We start from the raw sequence: 19022 nt of genomic DNA on the forward strand, positions 1-19022 counted from the left end.
GGGTGTAAATCTGATGGGTGATTTGATACATTCTAGAATGGCTGAACAAATGATCTTGTGCTTTTGTGCTTTGTCCCCAGGACTGAGAAAAAAATGGCTCGAACCAAATCAGTCGTGAGCTCTAAGGTAAATGTCCATCTGGGAATAAAACAAGTGGCCACGCCAATAGGGCTGCTGCTCAGAGCCACCGCCCTGAGCGCTGTCTGTGTCCCCTCCCCCAGACCCACCCTCCAAAGTGCGTCCAGTGCGGACAGTACCTGGATGACCCGGACCTCAAGTACGAGCAGCACCCCCCGGACGCGGTATGTGCCACTTCTTCCCGGCCTCTTCTGTCCCGAGTTCCGTGCCCTGCTTAACGGTCCAGTGTCCCTCAGGTGGATGAGCCGCAGATGTTGACAAACGAGAAGCTGTCCATCTTCGACGCCAACGAATCTGGCTTTGAGAGTTACGAGGCTCTTCCCCAGCACAAACTGACCTGCTTCAGGTAATTGACACGCTTCGGGTGTGTGTTTGCTTCGTGGTGATGGAACTTCCCTGAAGACACCTACGTTCTTAGCAGCCTGGTTAAGTTTGCACCTGATCTGCAGCATTTCCTCAGCTGTTCACACTTCGTGCTGGTGTGGTTTTGGGGGCCGTTTTTTATTTTGCTTGTTAAAATGCTACGTGTTGAATCTCTAGTGTATGCACATTGTGAAGGTCAGATGTGTTCAAAGCAAGGCCAACTCTGGGCTTTATACTGATCTAGGTATTATGGCTGTAACAGCTCGGTGTCCCTGCCTTCATGAGACAGAAATTAAACAAGTGACACCTGTCAGGTAGTTACAGCCACAGCAGAGTCTAAAAGCCTGGTGACACTCAGAGAATGGGCAGGAGGAGGGAGGTCTGTGTAGGAGGGGAGGGGCAATGACTTGAGCAGAGACCTCGGTGGCATAAGAGAACAGGCCGAGGGGGTAGCTAGAGGCCACGCACCCCGGGTGGAGGGACAGCAAGTACAGGGACTTGGGGAGGGTGCCAAGGCTGGTGTAGGGGGTGCAGTTGGGGCAGGTGAGGCAGGCAGGGCCTTGTAGGCCGTGGCAATGACTCTGGTGCCTGCTCTGAGGGGCAGCCCATGGTGTCCGGCCTGTGTCCTTGCTGAGGCTCTGGTCAGCCCTCATGTGGGCAAAGGCCCTTTGGCATCCCCGGCTCCGTCTCTCTCGCTCTCTCTGGCAGTGCCGTTACCCTCAGGGGCTTCCCTTTTCCCAAGGGGAATGGCCTGGCCCCGGGAACAGCCCTGCCCCCTTGCAGTCCTCAGCACGGTTTCTTTCTCCCCCTAGAGAAGAGCATGGTGGGGAAGCCCCTCGGGAACACCTGTTAGAAGTGTCAGGCGGACATTCTCTCCCGGGCAGCCTTTCCTGATGCCCACCCATCCTGGGTTGGGGGCTCATGCCCACTGGGCCAGGGCCTCCATGATCCATGGTTAGATGGTGGTCATGCCCTCCCCGGGTCCCCATCACCATCAGATCCGGGTCCAGATTGGGATGCTGTCTGATCCCCAGGGCCTGGCCGAAAGCCACAGCACAAGTGAAGTGCACTGCAGTGGGCAGAGCCAGTGGTCATGCCCACAGCCTTTCCTGTGGCCCTCCTTGGGACAGAGGCTCGTAGAGAGCTGGGAGCTGGGGCCGGGGCTGCCAGGGACTCGTGAGTGTCTCAGCCTCCTCCTCGAGTCTCAGGGTGTGTTGTAGACCCACCCCTTGAGGGTGGGATGATGGTACTGAGGACACCCTTCCCAGGAGTCACGTGCCTTTTAGCAGCAGGCCACTGGAGCCAGACTGCCTGTGTATTTAGGGACTCTCCGTACTTCTAGTTGGCCTGAAAGTGGCAGGTGGGAACAAGTCAGGGGCAGGGTCTGGCCTACAAACTGGTGGGTACCACCCCTGCCTGGGACTTAGAGCTTTTCCTGCTGTCTCTTCCATGGGGAGAGCCTCCACACAGCTCATGGGGCTGCAAACTGGAGCCGTCTCTTCCCTGGGCCCTCCCCTGATACGTGTTGTCTGTGTGTGCCTGTCTTTCCCATCGGACCTTGAGTCCTGAGGGTAGGGCTGCCATCTATCTCAGTCTGTCGCACCTGGCATGTCATCAGGGGGGCTCGGCTTAAGGTATTCAGCTTTTCATTTTTTAAAAGTTTTGCAAGCCTCAAAGATGAACATTTCGGCCAGGCGCAGTGACTCACGCCTGTAATCCTAGCACTCTGGGAGGCCGATCGAGGCAGGTGGATCGTTTGAGCTCAGAAGTTCGAGACCAGCCTAAGCAAGAGTGAGACCCCCGTCTCTACTAAAAAAAAAAAAAAAAAAAAAAATAGAAAGAAATTATATGAACAACTAAAAATATATACAGAAAAATAATTAGCCAGGCATGGTGCCTCATGTCTGTAGCCCCAGCTACTCGGGAGGCTGAGGCAGGAGGATTGCTTGAGCCCAGGAGTTTGAGGTTGCTGTGAGCTAGGCTGACGCCACGGCACTCACTCTAGCCTGGGCAACAGAGTGAGACTCTGTGTCAAAAAAAAAAAAAAAAGATGAGCATTTCTAGCTTCCAAGGAGCTGCTAGGCCGTTTGAGTGTGGTCGAGAGGCTACTCTCAAGGGACTTGTGCAGACCTCATATGGGCCCTGAGGCTGGCATGGCACCTCTGGGGGAGGGTGACTTTGGGAGCTGGCATGCCAGCTTCGTAAGCAGAATCCCCAGTGAGTTATTTTAAGTTTCGCGTCATGTTCTCTGACTTAACTAAGAGGAACGTTCTCCCCAGTGTCAAGGCCCGTCTGGGCAGTGGGACTACAGATGCCTTCCTTATGCTTCAGAGTTAGCCCCTAACCAAAGTGAGGCAGAAGCCCCTTCTTCAAACCCCTGACGTACCTCTCTTCATACTGCTGTATAACCTGCTTTGTGTTGGGTTTTTTTTTTTTTAAGTGTAACTCATAACAGAAAATTGCCATATATGAAATACTGTGGATGGGTAAATCCATAAGAACAGAAAGCAGATTGATGGTCACTGGGGCTGGGCCCAAGGGGAGTGGGGAGTTACTGCATAATGGGGATGAGGTTTTACATTTTGGCGATGAAAACGTGTGGGAGCTGAGCAGAGGTGGTGGTTGCATGACATGGTAGAATGTGTTCTGGAAGCCAGTGCTTCTCCCACCATCTGATCCCTCAGCTGCAAACACACGTGCTCTCGACGTACATGTGGGAGAACCAGGCAGAAGCTCCGGGTGATGGAACCTTGTGCTTATCTGTCATTCTTGCAACCAAAAAGATAACCGAGTCTAGGATTGCGCGCAGTCCTGTGGCCTCGCGCCCGATCTCAACTCTGGTCTGAGACCTGCCTCCTGGCTCCACTGCTGAGTGCACTTTCTGTTCCCTGCCCAGCGTGTACTGCAAGCACGGTCACCTGTGCCCAATTGACACCGGCCTCATTGAGAAGAATGTCGAGCTCTCCTTTTCCGGTTCAGCAAAACCAATCTATGATGACGACCCATCTCTTGAAGGTAAGTGGAATGTTCCAGGAGCATGTTTGGGACAGATGTTCTCAAACAGACAGACTCACTCACAGAGCAATATTCAGCTGGAGCTCCTGCCTCTTAAAGTCAGGGCTTGAGACTCTGTGCCGTGGACAGCGGTGGGCACAGTCACGGTGATGGCTCCGAGATAAGGACCATCACAGCGACTTCGATGCAGATAAGAGATGCCAGCTGAGCTGGGCAGTCGGAGTGCCACTTAGCCATCCTTACATGTGACGTGGGTCATAGCTCTTAGTCTGTTTCCTTTTAGGAAACCGTTTCTTCTTTTTCCACTCTAGGTGGTGTTAATGGCAAAAACCTCGGTCCCATCAATGAGTGGTGGATCACTGGCTTTGACGGAGGTGAAAAGGCTCTCATCGGCTTCAGCACCTGTAAGTGTGTGGCCAGCTGTAGGCTGTCCTCAGATCTGAAAAGGGGCCTCGCTCTGCCCTTGCTGGGGGTTGGCCAGGCTCTTGCGGGAAGTCTCGGCAGGCTTGCAGAATGCGTGACCCTGTGGAAACCAAAGCTGCTTTAGTTGGGATGGCCTCTCATGTTAGTTACAACTGGCTTTAGAGCTGGTCCTCCAGTTATAAGAGCAGGTCTTATTCTTGCAACTCAAACCCAGACTGAATTTCCAAAGCCAGAGACGAGCTTAGCAAAAGCCCACTCAGCGAGTCTCCCCTCTCCTACTGGCTCGGAGACCCCTTCCAACTGAGCCAGCTGGAACTCGTCGTGCTTTGTGTTTTTGACGTTTGGGTGTGGAATGACTCCCAGTCTGTTCAGTAAACTCGATAGATTCGTCCCTCCCCTGTGGCCACCATAGGTGCCATCAGATTCAAATCCCTTTTTTAAAACATTACCTGTTCACGGCAGCATTTGCCGAGTACATTCTGATGGACCCCAGCCCCGAGTACGCGCCAATCTTCGGGCTGATGCAGGAGAAGATCTACATGAGCAAGATTGTGGTCGAGTTCCTGCAAAGCAATCCCGACTCGACCTACGAGGACCTGATCAATAAGATTGAGGTAAGAGCTTGAGTTTCTTCTTCGTCAGGGGGTCATGCCTGAAACTCACATCGGAATCCGTGGAAATGGCTCTTCGGTGCCACGAGAACAAGTTTTGCTTAAGCATCAGAGAAATGCCTGACTTTCTTTCTTTTAAGACCACTGTTCCTCCTTCTGGACTCAACCTGAACCGCTTCACAGAGGATTCCCTCCTGCGACACGCGCAGTTTGTGGTAGAGCAAGTGGAGAGTTACGATGAGGCTGGGGACAGTGACGAGCAGCCCATCTTCCTGAGCCCCTGCATGAGGGCCCTGATAAAGCTGGCTGGGGTGACGCTGGGACAGAGGTAAGGGCACAGCAGGCACGAGACCGAAGACTGAGACCAGGAAGGCAGAGTGTGTCCTGTGTCCTTCCCCAGTCAGCTAACATGCCGGAAACCTTTCTCCCAGGCGAGCCGAGAGGCGTCAGACCATCAGGCACTCTGCCAAGGAGAAGGACAAAGGACCCACGAAAGCCACCACCACCAAGCTAGTGTACCAGATCTTTGACACTTTCTTCGCAGAGCAAATCGAAAAGGATGACCGAGAAGACAAGGAGAACGCCTTCAAACGCCGGCGGTGTGGCGTGTGCGAGGTAACCTTGCCTGGTTGTCACTGAGGAACACCGCTCAAACGTGACCCTAAGACAGAAATTGGGAGAAAGAGTTCGTAGTCTGAAGGGACCCCTGCATGCCTCACGGGACAAACATTGAAAGGACAGAAGTCAAGGGAGGTGTGCTCGGGCACTTGCTGTTATGCCACTGACCCTAATCAGAGAGCCTGGTTTCCTGCATGGGCTTGTGCTGTCCACGTCTCCCTGTGACTGAAGGCAGCAGAGGGAGTGCCCACCTCCCCGCAAAGGCTCAGCCTCGTGCGGGAGCTGCCCTCCCTCAAAACCCCTGCGAAAGTGGGTACCTTGTCCAGCATAGATCTGAGGCTTTAGAAAGCCTCTTTTTCTGTGAATTCTTTAAAATATATATTCACTTCACTTTTGAGAAAATTAATCCCCTAATTCTATGACCCAGAGATCAGGCATATTTTGGTATCTATTATTTGACTTTCTTTGGGACGATCATTTAAATGTGAAAATACGGCAGCTGCCTTCAGAACCACCCTGTGTTCACACTTCCCAGACTTGGGACCTTCCCTTTTATCTTCGGTGGCAGCTCTTAACAGGAGCTTGCATGTCTTCACCATTCTTATTTTGGTTTTCTTTTTCTTTTTTTTTTTTTTTTTTTTTGAGACAGAGTCTCACTTTGTTGCCCAGGCTAGAGTGAGTGCCGTGGCGTCAGCCTAGCTCACAGCAACCTCAAACTCCTGGGCTCAAGCGATCCTCATGCCTCAGCCTCCCGAGTAGCTGGGACTACAGGCATGCGCCACTATGCCCGGCTAATTTTTCTATATATATATTTTTAGTTGTCCATATAATTTCTTTCTATTTTTAGTAGAGGTGGGGTCTCGCTCTTGCTCAGGCTGGTCTCGAACTCCTGACCTTGAGCGATCTACCCGCCTCGGCCTCCCAGAGTGCTAGGATTACAGGCGTGAGCCACCGCGCCCGGCCTTGGTTTTATTTTTCTTTTAGCACATGTGTGGCCAATATTTGTAACTCTTAAAATCTGTTTCTTTTTTTTGTTTTGTTTTGTTTTTTTTTTTTTTGAGATAGAGTCTTGCTCTGTTGCCTGGGGCTGGAGTGCAGTGACGTCATCATAGCTCACTGCAACCTCACACTCCTGGGCTCAAGTGATCCCCCTGCATAGCTGGGACTACAGGCATGCACTACCACACCCAGCTAATTAAAAATTTTTTTTAGAGATGGAGTCTCTAAACTCTTGGCCTCAAGCGATCCTCCCATGTTGGCCTCCCAAAGTGCTGGGATTATAGGTGTGAGCCACTGTGCCCAGCCTGATTGACCTTTTTTAATGCCATTTTGTAGGTTTGTCAACAGCCTGAGTGTGGAAAGTGTAAAGCCTGTAAGGACATGGTCAAGTTTGGTGGCAGTGGACGGAGCAAGCAGGCGTGCCAGGAGAGGAGGTGGGTTGGGCCAACTCTCGTTCTTGGGGCGGAGGGGTCGGCTTTGCGTGGGACAGCCAGGTGGACACATGCAGAGGGACAGGATTCCTTTGTTCAGCGTTATCCCCAGCCTGTCCCTCTTAATCTGGCCAAAACAGCCTCAGTTGGTTTTACTTAGAAAAGGTGGCTTCGTTAAAACAAGTGACTTTGCAGGTGTCCCAATATGGCCATGAAGGAGGCAGATGACGATGAGGAGGTTGATGATAACATCCCAGAGATGCCGTCACCCAAAAAAATGCACCAGGGAAAGAAAAAGAAACAAAACAAAAATCGGATCTCCTGGGTTGGAGAAGCCGTCAAGGTAACCTTGGACAAGCCCTTGGTCGGGTCACTGCTGCGCTCGTGATGAGCAGGTCGTCTCTGGGCATCTTGCCAGCCGGACCACTTGGGCAGCCTAAGCCCTGGTGCCAAGAAACCTGCTTATTTGCCCTGTGAGAACAGGACTAGCTGAGAGCGAACGTCCTCTTAGTGTCACCTCCTTGATGTCCATAAGCCAAAGATCCAGTCAGCTCACTCTAAGTGTGCGGCCGACCGCCTGCGGGTGCTGCAGTGGGCCTAGCATGTGGCTGAGCCCCTGCAGGAGGACAGACCCGTGTCGGGTGGTGTGTGTGACCTGGCAGGGTGGAGGGCTGGAAGGAGCCTGAGGGCCACGAGGCTTTGAGGTGGCAACACCTGAGCTGGGCTGGAGGTTAGATAGGAGCCAGCCGCACAAAGCCCTGGGGAAGTCCTGCCCTGCGGTGGCAGTGGGCTGACCTCATTGGAGAACAGCGAGGCAGCTTCTGTGGCCAGAGTCGATGGAGCAAGGGGCTGCCAGACGGGAGAGGTGTTAGGGGTCGGATTGTGGGTGGCACTATTAAAATTGAACCTTGAACCCTGAGTGGTGGTCAGCACAGGCACAGGGCTGACGTTGGAGAGATGATGGTGCCCTTTGCTGCAGCCTTGGCCGTGGGAGTGGGTGGTATTTAGGAGCCAGGGTGCTAGAGCTCCTGGCTTCTTTTTAATGGAATTACTGTGAGTCACGTGCTTATGTAACTTAACAGGATCACACAGGCCCGTCCTAGCAAGGACCTTCAAAACAGTCCTCACCTGAAATTAAACTCTCGTTTTCAGACTGATGGAAAGAAGAGTTACTACAAGAAAGTCTGCATTGATGCGGAAACCCTGGAAGTAGGGGACTGTGTATCTGTTATTCCAGATGATTCCTCCAAACCGCTGTATCTGGCAAGGTCCGTATTCTTCCCGTCGCCTGACTGCCACAAACTAGGAGATGCCTGTTTTGCAGTCGCAGCTCCTTGCCCTAGAGTAAAACCAGAAAGACACAAGTCTGCCTAAATAGACTCAGTCACGTTGGAACTTTCTTCCGACTCCAGGGTCGCGGCGCTGTGGGAGGACAGCAGCAACGGGCAGATGTTCCATGCCCACTGGTTCTGTGCTGGGACAGATACCGTCCTTGGGGCCACATCAGACCCTCTGGAGCTGTTCCTGGTAGACGAATGTGAGGACATGCAGCTTTCGTATATTCATAGCAAAGTGAAGGTCATTTATAAAGCTCCCTCGGAAAACTGGGCCTTGGAGGTGAGTTCCTGGCACCTCTCGTGGTCTCTTGCCTCTCGGTGCTCCCAGGGCCACGGCTGACAGCTGTTCCTGTCTCCATAGGGCGGCATAGATCCCGAGTCCCTGCTGGCAGGGGACGATGGGAAGACCTATTTCTACCAGTTGTGGTACGATCAAGACTATGCAAGATTTGAGTCACCTCCCAAAACCCAGCCAACGGAGGACAACAAGTACAAGTGAGTGCCGGGGCTGGGCTCGGGTTGTCCTTGTCCTGTTGGTGCACTTTGTACACAGATCACTTTCGCTTTCTGGGTATTTCAGTCTGGTAGGTGTGCTCCCTGCACCCCTAGTTCCCTGCTCACCAAAGACTAGCCTGACTCTATGGGAGTTGGTTTAAGTATATAGATGACCAGGGGTTATGTTTAATTTAACTTTGTGTTTTTTTTTTTTTTTTTTAAGAGACAGTTTTGCTTTGTTACCCAGGCTGGAGTACAGTGGCGTGATCATAGCTCACTGCAACCTCAAACTCCTGGGCTCAAGGGTCCTCGAGCCTCAGCCTCCTAAGTACCTGGGACTACAGGCGTGTACCACCACGCCAGGCTAATTTTTAAATTTTTTATAGAGACAGGATCTCACTATATTGCCCAGGCTGGTCTCAAACTCCTGGGCTCAAGCGATCCTTCTGCCTCAGTCTCCCAGAGTGCTGGGAGTACAGGCGTGAGCCCCTGTGCTCAGCCTGTCTTTCCATTTCAAGACTTCCAGTGTCCCTCAGTGTGTGTGTCACAAATTTTGCATATTTTCTTCCATTTCTTAGGTATTTTCTCTTGAAAATGAGATCATTTATTCCACTTTATTCTAACTATGGGGGTGGCTGCTTTTAGGGAGGCCCTTTTTTCTTAAACATCTAGTGCCGTGTGCTTTCTTTCTAACCTGTACCTCACTTGCTTCTTCTAGAAGTGGCAGCTGGCACCTCCAGAGCAGTAATAGCAACAGGGGCGGCGAGGAAGAGGCAGGGAGGGCCCTGGGTGCCTCTGTGCTTCCCCAGCAGCCCGATGCTGGCATTGGCTTGGTTTCTATGTTTAAGGCATTCTTCAACTGTCCTTTAAGGGATTATTAACCAACAATGTTGAACTTCCTCAAGTGCCTTCGTAGAGACAACAGCACAAGCCGTCTCTGCTGTTCTGAATGTGTTCTTAACTAGATTCTGATGACTCAAAAGTGGGATTGGCTTGTAATTTTCTGGTTGTGTTCTCTCTCTGGTCTTTGGTCCCAAGTAAGTGTCTTCAGAGTGTGAATGTAAAGTACAACAGAGTCAGTTCCTTTGAGCATGTACAGGTATCTTCCTGTCCTGGTCCCCAGGGTCTGTGGATTAAGCCACCGGCCTCAGGGCCTTACATTTCTGTCCTTCATCCCTGTCCCTTCAGGTTCTGTGCAAGCTGTGCCCGTCTGGCTGAAATGAGGCAAAAAGAAATCCCCAGGGTCTTGGAGCAGCTCGATGACCTGGACAGCCAGGTCCTCTACTGCTCGGCCACCAAGAACGGCGTTCAGTATCGGGTGGGCGATGGCGTGTACCTGCCTCCCGAGGCCTTCACGTTCAAGTGAGTGGCCCCTTTGCCCAGGCAGGGCCCGGGCCAGGGTGCTCTGCTATCCCCTCCTCCTCATAGACATCCCCGTCCACCCCCTCAGTACCAGCTGCCGCCCCAGCCGTCACAGCAGCGTCTGTGGCGGACAGACAGCATCCGGCTGTCCAGGGTAGAGCAATGGCAGTTCCGTTGCAGAGGGAAGCTGTGAGTCTGTGAGAAGTCAGAGAACCTGCTGGCAGACAGCTCTAGGGGCAGCTGGAGGCCTCCCCAGCTCTGCCTCTGACCAGCCTGAGGCTTTGGGCCAGGGACCCCTTCTCAGTCCCCGTCTGTGAGAAGGACAGAGTAGTAAGTCACCTGCTAGGGCTCTAAGGATTGAGTGAGTTAAAAGGCTTTGTACAGTGCCTGGCTTAAAGGAAAAGTTTAACAGATGAAATTCCTATTGACCAAGAAGTAACTCACATCAGATGACTTCCGTGTGTGTCGTCGGAGTGAGGCTCTTCCAGGAAAAAAAAAATCAAGGCCACAGATCATTTCCATACCTGATCCCCTCTGTGCTCATTCTAAGAATGAGTGCGTGATTGGAATTACAGCCAACATTTTCCAAACTTGGTTCAATCTCCTTTTCCTAGAGCCGGGGTGGGACCCATTGTGCACCCGCAGTTCTGTTACTGTGAACTGGCGAGCACAGGGAAGCGAAGTCTCTCTGGCCTTGGCACGGGCGAGCGCGTCACCCCCACCCCCGGGCCCTGGTCGTCCTTGGGAGGGAAGGGGCGGTGGGTGTAAGCACAGACGCTCAGAGCACCTTTGCAGCCCGTCAGACTCTGGGGCTGGTGGGGAGAGCAAGGCAGCTGAGACTGCACCTTGATCTAGAGCTTTTCTAAGGGCACTCGCTACGGTAGTTCAGACATAAGGTGTTTGTAAATGGTTATAGTCGCTAGTCGGTCGTGCTGAGTTAACTGCTTTGAGGTTTAATGTTCACTTAAGCCAAATGGTTGCTCTCGTAGCATTAAGCTATCCAGCCCTGTGAAACGCCCCCGGAAGGAGCCCGTGGACGAAGACCTGTACCCGGAGCACTACCGGAAGTACTCGGACTACATCAAAGGGAGCAACCTGGACGCCCCTGAGCCCTACCGGATCGGCCGGATAAAGGAGATCTTCTGCCCCAAGAAGAGCAACGGCAAGCCCAACGAGGCCGACATCAAGATCAGGCTCAACAAGTTCTACAGGTCGGCAAAGGCCTCTGCCGCAAGGCCACAGACTCTTCCAGAAGGCTCGGCTTGAAATGGGGTTGTGGCACAGCACCCTCAGTTGTATTTTAGGAGTTAGGTAGAAGTAGCTGCTTTTCCAAGTGTTTCTGGTTATCTGGTGGTTGCTGACGAGAACTGTGATGATATTTCACAGCCCTAACCCTTTCGGTCCTTCCTTTAAGGCTGCAGGGCCCTTTCTCCAGGAGAAATCCTTCAGCAGAAGTCAGAGTGTGGTGGCAGCGGGGGGAGTGTCCGGGGCTGGGTCTCGGGCAACCCCCAGAGAACCTGCTGCAAAGAGCCGTTTAGGACTGTCCGGGCCTGTGGGGCCCTCCCAGCTCTTCCCAGGCCCCCCTTCCTGTTTCTGGGGTTTTTCTCTCTCCACACTTTTCCCAAGCTCTTGGCTTAACTCTTCTTTTTTTGGGACCCTAGTAACTGGTAGTGATTAGGCGCTGACCTGTACAGATAGGTGTACGCTCGTCTCACCTCTTAACTAACGCAGATCAGAGATTTTCTGAAGTCTTTGTAATAGTTGTAATAACAAGAAAGCAGGAAGAGGTGCAGCCGGTACAGGTGAGGGAAGGAAGCTCTCGGAGAGGCTTCTACAGGAGTCAGGTGGGGCGGGACCAGTCAAGCTGACTTAACTAGGGTGGGGGGTTTCTTTACCCAGGGGTCCTTGAGCACTCCTGGGAATGTGACGCCATTTAGTTCGGTGTAAGTTCACAGCAAGAGACTTCCTAACGAGGCGTCTTCCGCTCGCAGGCCTGAGAACACTCACAAGTCCACCCAAGCAAGCTACCACGCAGACATCAACCTGCTCTACTGGAGCGATGAAGAGGCCGTGGTGGACTTCAAAGCTGTGCAGGGCCGCTGCACCGTGGAGTACGGGGAAGACCTGCCCGAGTGTGTCCAGGACTACTCGACAGGCGGGCCGGACCGCTTCTACTTTCTGGAGGTGGTGCCCCCCGCCCACTAGAGGGAGAGGCTTCAGGGCCAGTCTTGCCGGAAAGCAGTTCGATGCTGGGTTCCATAAGAGGTGTCGATTTAGTCATTGCAGGGTTCTCCATAGAACAAATCTGTGACATTGAAGTTGTTCTGGAGTTTAATTCTCCTGGTCTTTAAGAACTGCGATGTAGAACATACCATTTAGTGTCACAGTGCAGCAAAACTTTATTTAAGGACCGTCAGGCAAGGCCGGGCATGGTGGCTCACACCTGTAATCCTAGCACTCTGGGAGGCCGAGGCAGGCAGATTATTTGAGCTCAGGAATTCGAGACCAGCCTAAGCAAGAGAGACCCCGTCTCTACTAAAAATAGAAAGAAATTAGCTGGACAGCTAAAAATAGATATAGAAAAAATTAGCTGGGCATGGTGGCACATGCCTGTAGTCCTAGCTACTAGGGAGGCTGAGGCAGAAGGATTGCTCAAGCCCAGGTGTTTGAGGTTGCTGTGAGCTAGGCTGACGCCATGGCACTCTAGCCCGGGCAACAGAGTGAGACTCTGTCTCAAAGAAAAGAATAAAAAAGGGACCGTCAGGCAGCCTCTCCTAGCCTGATCAGTGTCTTGGTGGGAGTTGGGAAGGTACCCTTACCGTTGGGAGATGCAGCTGGGTCCCTGGGTCCCTTTGGGCAGCTCCACACAGCCATGCAGGTGGCCCTGGTTATATAGAAAATTCAGGAATCTGTTGATCAAGCTGATCACTTTTGAACTGTTTGAGCTTGGCCTTGCTGTGTTGGCTTATCTTAAAATGATACGTGTCGGTGTTTCGTGGGCTGCAGTGTGAATGGCCTAATCAGACAGTAGTCTCCACACCACGTTTTTTCTTGTGTTTACAATGAATAGTCCAAGGGCCTATAATAGCAGGAATTTTAGTGTTGGCCAGATAAAGTATTTGTTTGAATAGAATGGGGTTTCCTTTTTTTTCCCTTAAGTTTCCAGTATAGTAAAACTATGCTTATTGGTGACTAATTGGTTGTGGCCCTACTGAGGGAGAAATGAAGTGACTCTTTATCAAATTAACTTCTTAAGTAGCCCTTAGAGAGGACACCAGTGCCTTTCTCCAAAGGATCGTGACGGTTCTTTCCTTCTCAGGCCTATAACGCAAAGAGCAAAAGCTTTGAAGACCCTCCAAACCATGCCCGTAGCCCTGGAAACAAAGGGAAAGGGAAAGGAAAAGGTATGTCATTGTCCACAGGCTGCTTTTTAGGTCTGTCTGCTGTAACTCAGAGCACGCTTTATGAACCCCTTAACGCAACTGACTCTGGGGGTTCCCACCTTTCCCCTGAGCTTGCTGTGCAGGACCCACGACAAGGCGCGTGTTAACAAGGCGTTTGAAGAGAACAAGGTTGAGTTCGATCCGTGGCCTGTCTCCTCCAGGGAAAGGCAAGCCCAGATCGCCAACGTCTGAGCCAAGCGAACCAGAGATGGAAATCAAGCTGCCCAAACTGCGCACCCTGGACGTGTTTTCTGGCTGCGGGGGGCTGTCGGAGGGATTCCACCAGGCGGGTAAGCGCCTAGAGATTTCCTGCCTCTGAACAGCTAGTAAAACTCAATCAGGCAGGTTCTGCCTGAAAGACCTCTCTGGCCCTGGGCACGATCCTGACCGAGCCTCATTCAGAAGGGTTGAAAGCGCCTTTGTCCTCTCACCCACCAGGCATCTCTGAGACGCTATGGGCCATTGAAATGTGGGACCCCGCGGCCCAGGCGTTCCGGCTGAATAATCCTGGCTCCACGGTGTTCACGGAAGACTGTAACATCCTGCTCAAGCTGGTCATGGCTGGTGAGGCCACCAACTCCCGGGGCCAGAGGCTGCCCCAGAAGGGTGATGTGGAGATGCTGTGTGGTGGGCCGCCCTGCCAGGGCTTCAGCGGCATGAACCGTTTCAACTCGAGAACCTACTCCAAGTTCAAAAACTCCCTGGTGGTCTCCTTCCTCAGGTAAATGGGATAGCAGCCCTTAGGTGTCACCTGCTGGCCAAGGGTGACCAGACAGACGGCCCCAGGGTCAGGGTGCCCGAGATGCTGGCTATGCCACGTGTCGGCAGCAATTGGTTGCACCTTGGCCTTGCCGGGTACCCTGCGAGAGGCCTCTGCCCTCCAGAAATGCACAGCTCAGCTCTCGCTCAATCAGGGAGCACTGGGGGCCAGGCGAGGTGGCTCGTGCCTGTAATCCTAGCACTCTGGGAGGCCGAGGTGGGAGGATCGCTGGAGCTCAGAAGTTCAAGACCAGCCTGAGCAAGAGCAAGACCCTCGTCTCTACTAAAAATAGAAAAAATCATCTGGGTGTGGTGGTGCATTGCCTGTAGTCCCAGCTACTCGGGAGGCTGAGGCAGGAGGATCATTTGGGCCCAGGAGTTGGAAGTTGCAGTGAGCTATGATGATGCCACTGCACTCCAGCCTGGGTGACAGAGTAAGACTCTGTCTCAAAAAAAAAAAAGGCACTGGGAGTGAGTGGTTTCTCTTGAAGTGGGTCTAGACCCCTCCGTGTGTGGGTGACTCCGCAGTCTACCCCCCACAGCTACTGCGACTACTACCGGCCCCGGTACTTTCTCCTGGAGAACGTCAGGAATTTCGTCTCCTTCAAGCGCTCCATGGTCCTGAAGCTCACGCTGCGCTGCCTGGTCCGCATGGGCTACCAGTGCACCTTCGGCGTGCTGCAGGTGGGCGCTCTGGGACTGGGGCGGGCGGGTGTGGCCAGCAGGGAGGGGCAGGGGCAGGTGTCCCTAACCACAAATAGGGATCGAAGGGCTGCCATCCGAGCAGCAGGGGCCAAGTGGCCACCTGCGCTGCTGGCAGGGAAGATGGACCCCTCTAGCATCTTCTCCAGAGCTGTGTTCTCGCAGTGCCAGCAGAGGGCCAGCCGGGGGGGTTCTCGCCACTTGTCCCAGCTCCTTTCCCCCTGTGGGGAAGGGTGGCCAGCCAACGACAGAGCTCCAGGAGCCGTTGGCCCTGCACAGGGGGAGGGCGAAGGGGGTCAGCAGAGCCTCGAGTAGGCCCAACTATTTGATAGTTAAAAAGAAAAAACAGGCATTTTTTTCTGGGTGACTGTGCTCACAAAGCCCTAGAGGCGGGCACAGGTTGCCCTCCAGTGGCTGCCAGTGGTGTGTCCACAGGGACAGGACAGTCAGCGGGGACGAGGCCTGTCTGAAAAGCATCCACTCGGTGTCTGTCTGCCTGGCTGAAAGGGGAACAGCTGTCCAGATGGGAGGGCGGGGCTGGCCGACTAGCAGGAGTGACTGTCAGCCTCAGGGCGTCTCGGGCTTACCACACAAGCCTTGTCACAGCTGCATTCTCCGTCCTTGTGACCACAGCTGGCAGGCAGGCGGCAGGGCTCTGGTCTCCCCTGGCTGCTCTCCTCCCTGAGTGCTAAGGCCCTGGGGTCCCTTGTCCCTCTTATAAAGCTGGGGCAACTCACCAGCAGGGTTCACGGCTGTCTTCTCCAGTAGCCACCGCTTGTGCTCGGCTGCCTCTGTCCTTCCATCTGGTCCCACCTCTTGTTAGGACCAAACCTGCTGGGGTAGCTGGGGGTCCCACAGTGAGTCAGGTGCTGCTGACCGTGGCCGGGCCTGGGTGCTCTGCTGACCGTGTGTGTGTGTCTGGCCCCCGTCTCGCAGGCCGGCCAGTACGGCGTGGCCCAGACCCGGAGGCGAGCCATCATTCTGGCCGCGGCCCCTGGGGAGAAGCTCCCGCTGTTCCCAGAGCCACTGCATGTGTTCGCGCCCCGGGCCTGCCAGCTGAGCGTTGTGGTGGACGACAAGAAGTTTGTCAGCAACATCACCAGGTCAGAGGCCCTGCCGGCCCCTGCGAGCGCCGCAGCTCGGGTGTCGGTGATCTGGGGTTGGGTCTCTGTCGAGAGACCTAAGCTGAGGAGTGGACAGTGTGGCGTTTGGCCTGCCACACGAGCGCTCTGCCACCTCCAGTCTTAAGTTCTGACCCTGCATCACCTGCCCCCAGTAAGCTTGCGGTTGGCATCCAAGCATACAGTGCTGCTCCTGGGCCCCTGGGCAGCGCCGTGACTGCTGGAGAGGGCATTGCTAGCAGTAGGGGGGTGGGACCTGTGACAAGGGGACCTCACACCTGTGATGTGAGTCCCTAGAGGTGTCGACTGCCTGCCTACTGTGTCGTAGGTTGAGCTCAGGGCCGTACCGAACCATCACGGTGCGGGACACCATGTCCGACCTGCCTGAGGTCCGGAACGGGGCTTCGGCGCTGGAGATCCTGTACAATGGGGAGCCCCAGTCCTGGTTCCAGAGGCAGCTCCGGGGCTCGCAGTACCAGCCCATCCTCAGGGACCACATCTGCAAGGTAATGTCCACCCGGCAGGGCTCTTCCCTCCTAGGGAGTCCTCTCTGCCAACGCACAAGCCTGGGCTTCTCTCCTCTGTTCCTGTCACAGCCCTAAATCCAAACCTGTGTTGTCACCTGGCTCCCTGCCTCCCTCCCTCATGTCCAGACCCCCCATGGTGGCACACCGTCACCTGAGACATCAGTCAGAGCTTCTGCTGTCCTGGACTTGGCCCAAAATGGTGTCTGGCCACTGCCCACCCTGCCTGGCCTATCTGGCCATTCCTCTTCCTGCGTGTTCTCCCAAGTATGCCAGTGTTGGCCCTTGGCACTCTCCCCGGCTGTCCCCAGAGCCGCCCCTCCTCACCCCGCAGGCCCGGCTTCGGCGACACACTGGCCCCCAGTCGGCCCTTCTCATGTGCCCGCCCTGCTCCCTACACTGCTCTGGGGTCCTCGGGCCATGTGCACCACCCTGAGTTTGTGTCGGCCTGATGGGCACGAGCCCTATGGGGGTTCCTGGTTGGCACAGTGCTCCCAGTGCCCAGCTTGGCTTGGGCACTCATGTTCCCTGAGTGAGGTGACAGTGGGGCCCATCACGCTCTTTCAGGACATGAGCGCATTGGTGGCTGCCCGCATGCGGCACATCCCCCTGGCCCCGGGCTCAGACTGGCGCGACCTGCCCAACATCGAGGTGCGGCTCTCGGACGGCACGATGGCCAGGAAGCTGCGCTACACCCACCATGACAGGAAGAACGGCCGCAGCAGCTCCGGGGCCCTCCGCGGGGTCTGCTCCTGCGTGGAAGGTGGGACCCCTCAGGCCCTGGCTCCCCTGCAGCATCCGGGGGGCTCGGGGAGGAGGGCTGTTTCCTGGGGGTTCCCGGAAGCAGAGACTCAGGGCTTCTGCCCATTAGCCCGGAGGCCAGGGCTGGGTGCTGACACACCAAGCCTGGGTTTACCCGTGTAAACAGCTGCTGAGAAGGTGAAGTAATAAAAGTGCAACAGGGACTGTTGGCTGTTCTTTGCCTGGCCGGGGTCCCCACACAGTAGGTGCCTGCTCCGTCCCTGCCTCCTGAAGCTCTGAGAGTTGATGTGTGCCGTCCCAGGGGTCCCTCCCTGACCTCTGTCCCGCCCCATGACCCCAGCCTCATGGCAGTCCTCTCTTCCAGCCGGCAAAGCCTGTGACCCCGCAGCGAGGCAGTTCAACACCCTCATCCCCTGGTGCCTGCCCCACACCGGGAACAGGCACAACCACTGGGCTGGCCTCTACGGAAGGCTGGAGTGGGACGGCTTCTTCAGCACGACCGTCACCAACCCCGAGCCCATGGGCAAGCAGGTAGGTGGACGGGGGCATCTGGGGGCCCAGGGTCAGCCCCTGCGCCTTGAAGCCTAGGAGCAGGTGGTGCGGGCTCGGTGGGTGGGGTGGGGTGGCACGGCGGTGCCCTTTCTCTCCCTGTCCCTGTGGGAGCGGGCCTGTCTCCTGCCCCTTGCCCACCGCGCCTCTCGCCCCCAGGGTCGTGTGTTGCACCCCGAGCAGCACCGAGTGGTGAGCGTGCGGGAATGTGCCCGCTCCCAGGGCTTCCCTGACACCTACCGGCTGTTCGGCAACATCTTGGACAAGCACCGGCAGGTCAGTGGAGGGGCCTGGGGGCTGCTCCCAGCCTGTCTGGGGGTCTGGCGTGGATTCACACATCACGGCCCCAGGCTGGCCGGGGCCCCTGCACCCCTCACCCAGATGGGGCGTTGTCAGTGCCCCACGCACCGCAGGAGCAGGCGGAACTCGCTGGGCAGGGTGACAGGCTGCGGGGGGGGACTCACTTGCTAAGAGTTAAAACAAACTGGTGCAGTCATCCCTGACTGCTTCTCAGAGTTCTCAGAGTGTTAGGTTGACTTAGTTAATCCTAAGGAAGTGTATTTCCATGGACAAGGTGTACACGGGGCTCGAACCCTCAGAGCCCAGGGGTTCTGGTGAAAACCGCCCATTTCACCCCCTTTCCCCCCAAATCTCGTCCTCCAGAAGCAGCCGCTCTTAGCCGGGAAGGAAGCATGTCTTGGCAGCTTCCCTGTCTTTATGTTTGAGAGTCTTTCTGGAACTCTCTGAAGGCCCCATCTTGTGTTAATGACACACAGTGTGGGGTGGGAGGGTTTGAGGGCCCCGCGATGGATGCACTCTGGGGACCCGTGTGAGCAAGAGACCAGGACCCCTCCCCCAGGGGCCCAGTGCCCTCGTCATCCTCATCCTCCTTGTCCTGATCGGAGGCCCTAGCGCACTTGTCCGTGAGCATCCTGCTGGCCGTGGCAAATCGGGCATCGCCCCCCTCCCTCCCGCAGGTGGGCAACGCCGTGCCGCCTCCCCTGGCCAAAGCCATCGGCTTGGAGATCAGGCGCTGTATGTGGGCCAAGGCGCGCGAGAGTGCCTCAGGTACGGCGGGGCTGGCCTCCCTCTGGGGGTGGACGTGGGGGCAGCGGGTGTGCGCTAGGCTCTGGGGCTCCCACCCCCATGGGCTCATTTTGTTCAAGAGGCTGCCTGAGGATTGAGCAAATTGTACATGTCCGGTGCTTAAAACAGGCACCTGTCATGCAATAGGCGTGCAGTCGGTGGGCCCTTTTCCTTGCTCCTGCTGAGTGACTTTGGCTTGGCAGTCCCCTGCCTCGGATGCTCCCCCACACACCTGGGCGTAGAAGCCTCTGGGGGACATTCAAGGTGTGCTCAGTCTCCACAAA

The 19022-nt window shown here is 55.1% G+C and overlaps 1 protein-coding gene across 3 annotated transcripts in view; it reads left to right on the forward strand.

Annotated features, from left to right (window-relative positions):
• The window catches only part of DNMT1 (DNA methyltransferase 1), a 42463-nt gene that overhangs the window by 22952 nt on the left and 489 nt on the right, over positions 1–19022 (forward strand). For 2 of the 3 annotated variants that reach the window (XM_069478878.1, XM_069478862.1), the window contains 26 exons: positions 81–126; positions 222–302; positions 375–484; positions 3398–3516; positions 3828–3920; positions 4402–4553; positions 4691–4878; positions 4982–5165; positions 6504–6601; positions 6794–6941; positions 7751–7866; positions 8011–8215; positions 8297–8430; positions 9619–9792; positions 10782–11003; positions 11784–11976; positions 13112–13196; positions 13397–13525; positions 13674–13956; positions 14537–14678; positions 15633–15799; positions 16146–16323; positions 16909–17104; positions 17468–17634; positions 17812–17928; positions 18630–18720. In XM_069478878.1, coding sequence (XP_069334979.1) covers positions 81–126; positions 222–302; positions 375–484; positions 3398–3516; positions 3828–3920; positions 4402–4553; positions 4691–4878; positions 4982–5165; positions 6504–6601; positions 6794–6941; positions 7751–7866; positions 8011–8215; positions 8297–8430; positions 9619–9792; positions 10782–11003; positions 11784–11976; positions 13112–13196; positions 13397–13525; positions 13674–13956; positions 14537–14678; positions 15633–15799; positions 16146–16323; positions 16909–17104; positions 17468–17634; positions 17812–17928; positions 18630–18720 — 3818 coding nt within the window. Of the gene's footprint in view, positions 1–80; positions 127–221; positions 303–374; positions 485–3397; positions 3517–3827; positions 3921–4401; positions 4554–4690; positions 4879–4981; positions 5166–6503; positions 6602–6793; positions 6942–7750; positions 7867–8010; positions 8216–8296; positions 8431–9618; positions 9793–10781; positions 11004–11783; positions 11977–13111; positions 13197–13396; positions 13526–13673; positions 13957–14536; positions 14679–15632; positions 15800–16145; positions 16324–16908; positions 17111–17464; positions 17635–17811; positions 17929–18629; positions 18721–19022 lie in introns of all 3 variants that reach the window. The other variant, XM_069478870.1, reaches the window with a different exon arrangement.

This window comes from Eulemur rufifrons, chromosome 2, assembly GCF_041146395.1.
Source record: "Eulemur rufifrons isolate Redbay chromosome 2, OSU_ERuf_1, whole genome shotgun sequence".
NCBI classification, from domain to species: domain Eukaryota; kingdom Metazoa; phylum Chordata; class Mammalia; order Primates; family Lemuridae; genus Eulemur; species Eulemur rufifrons.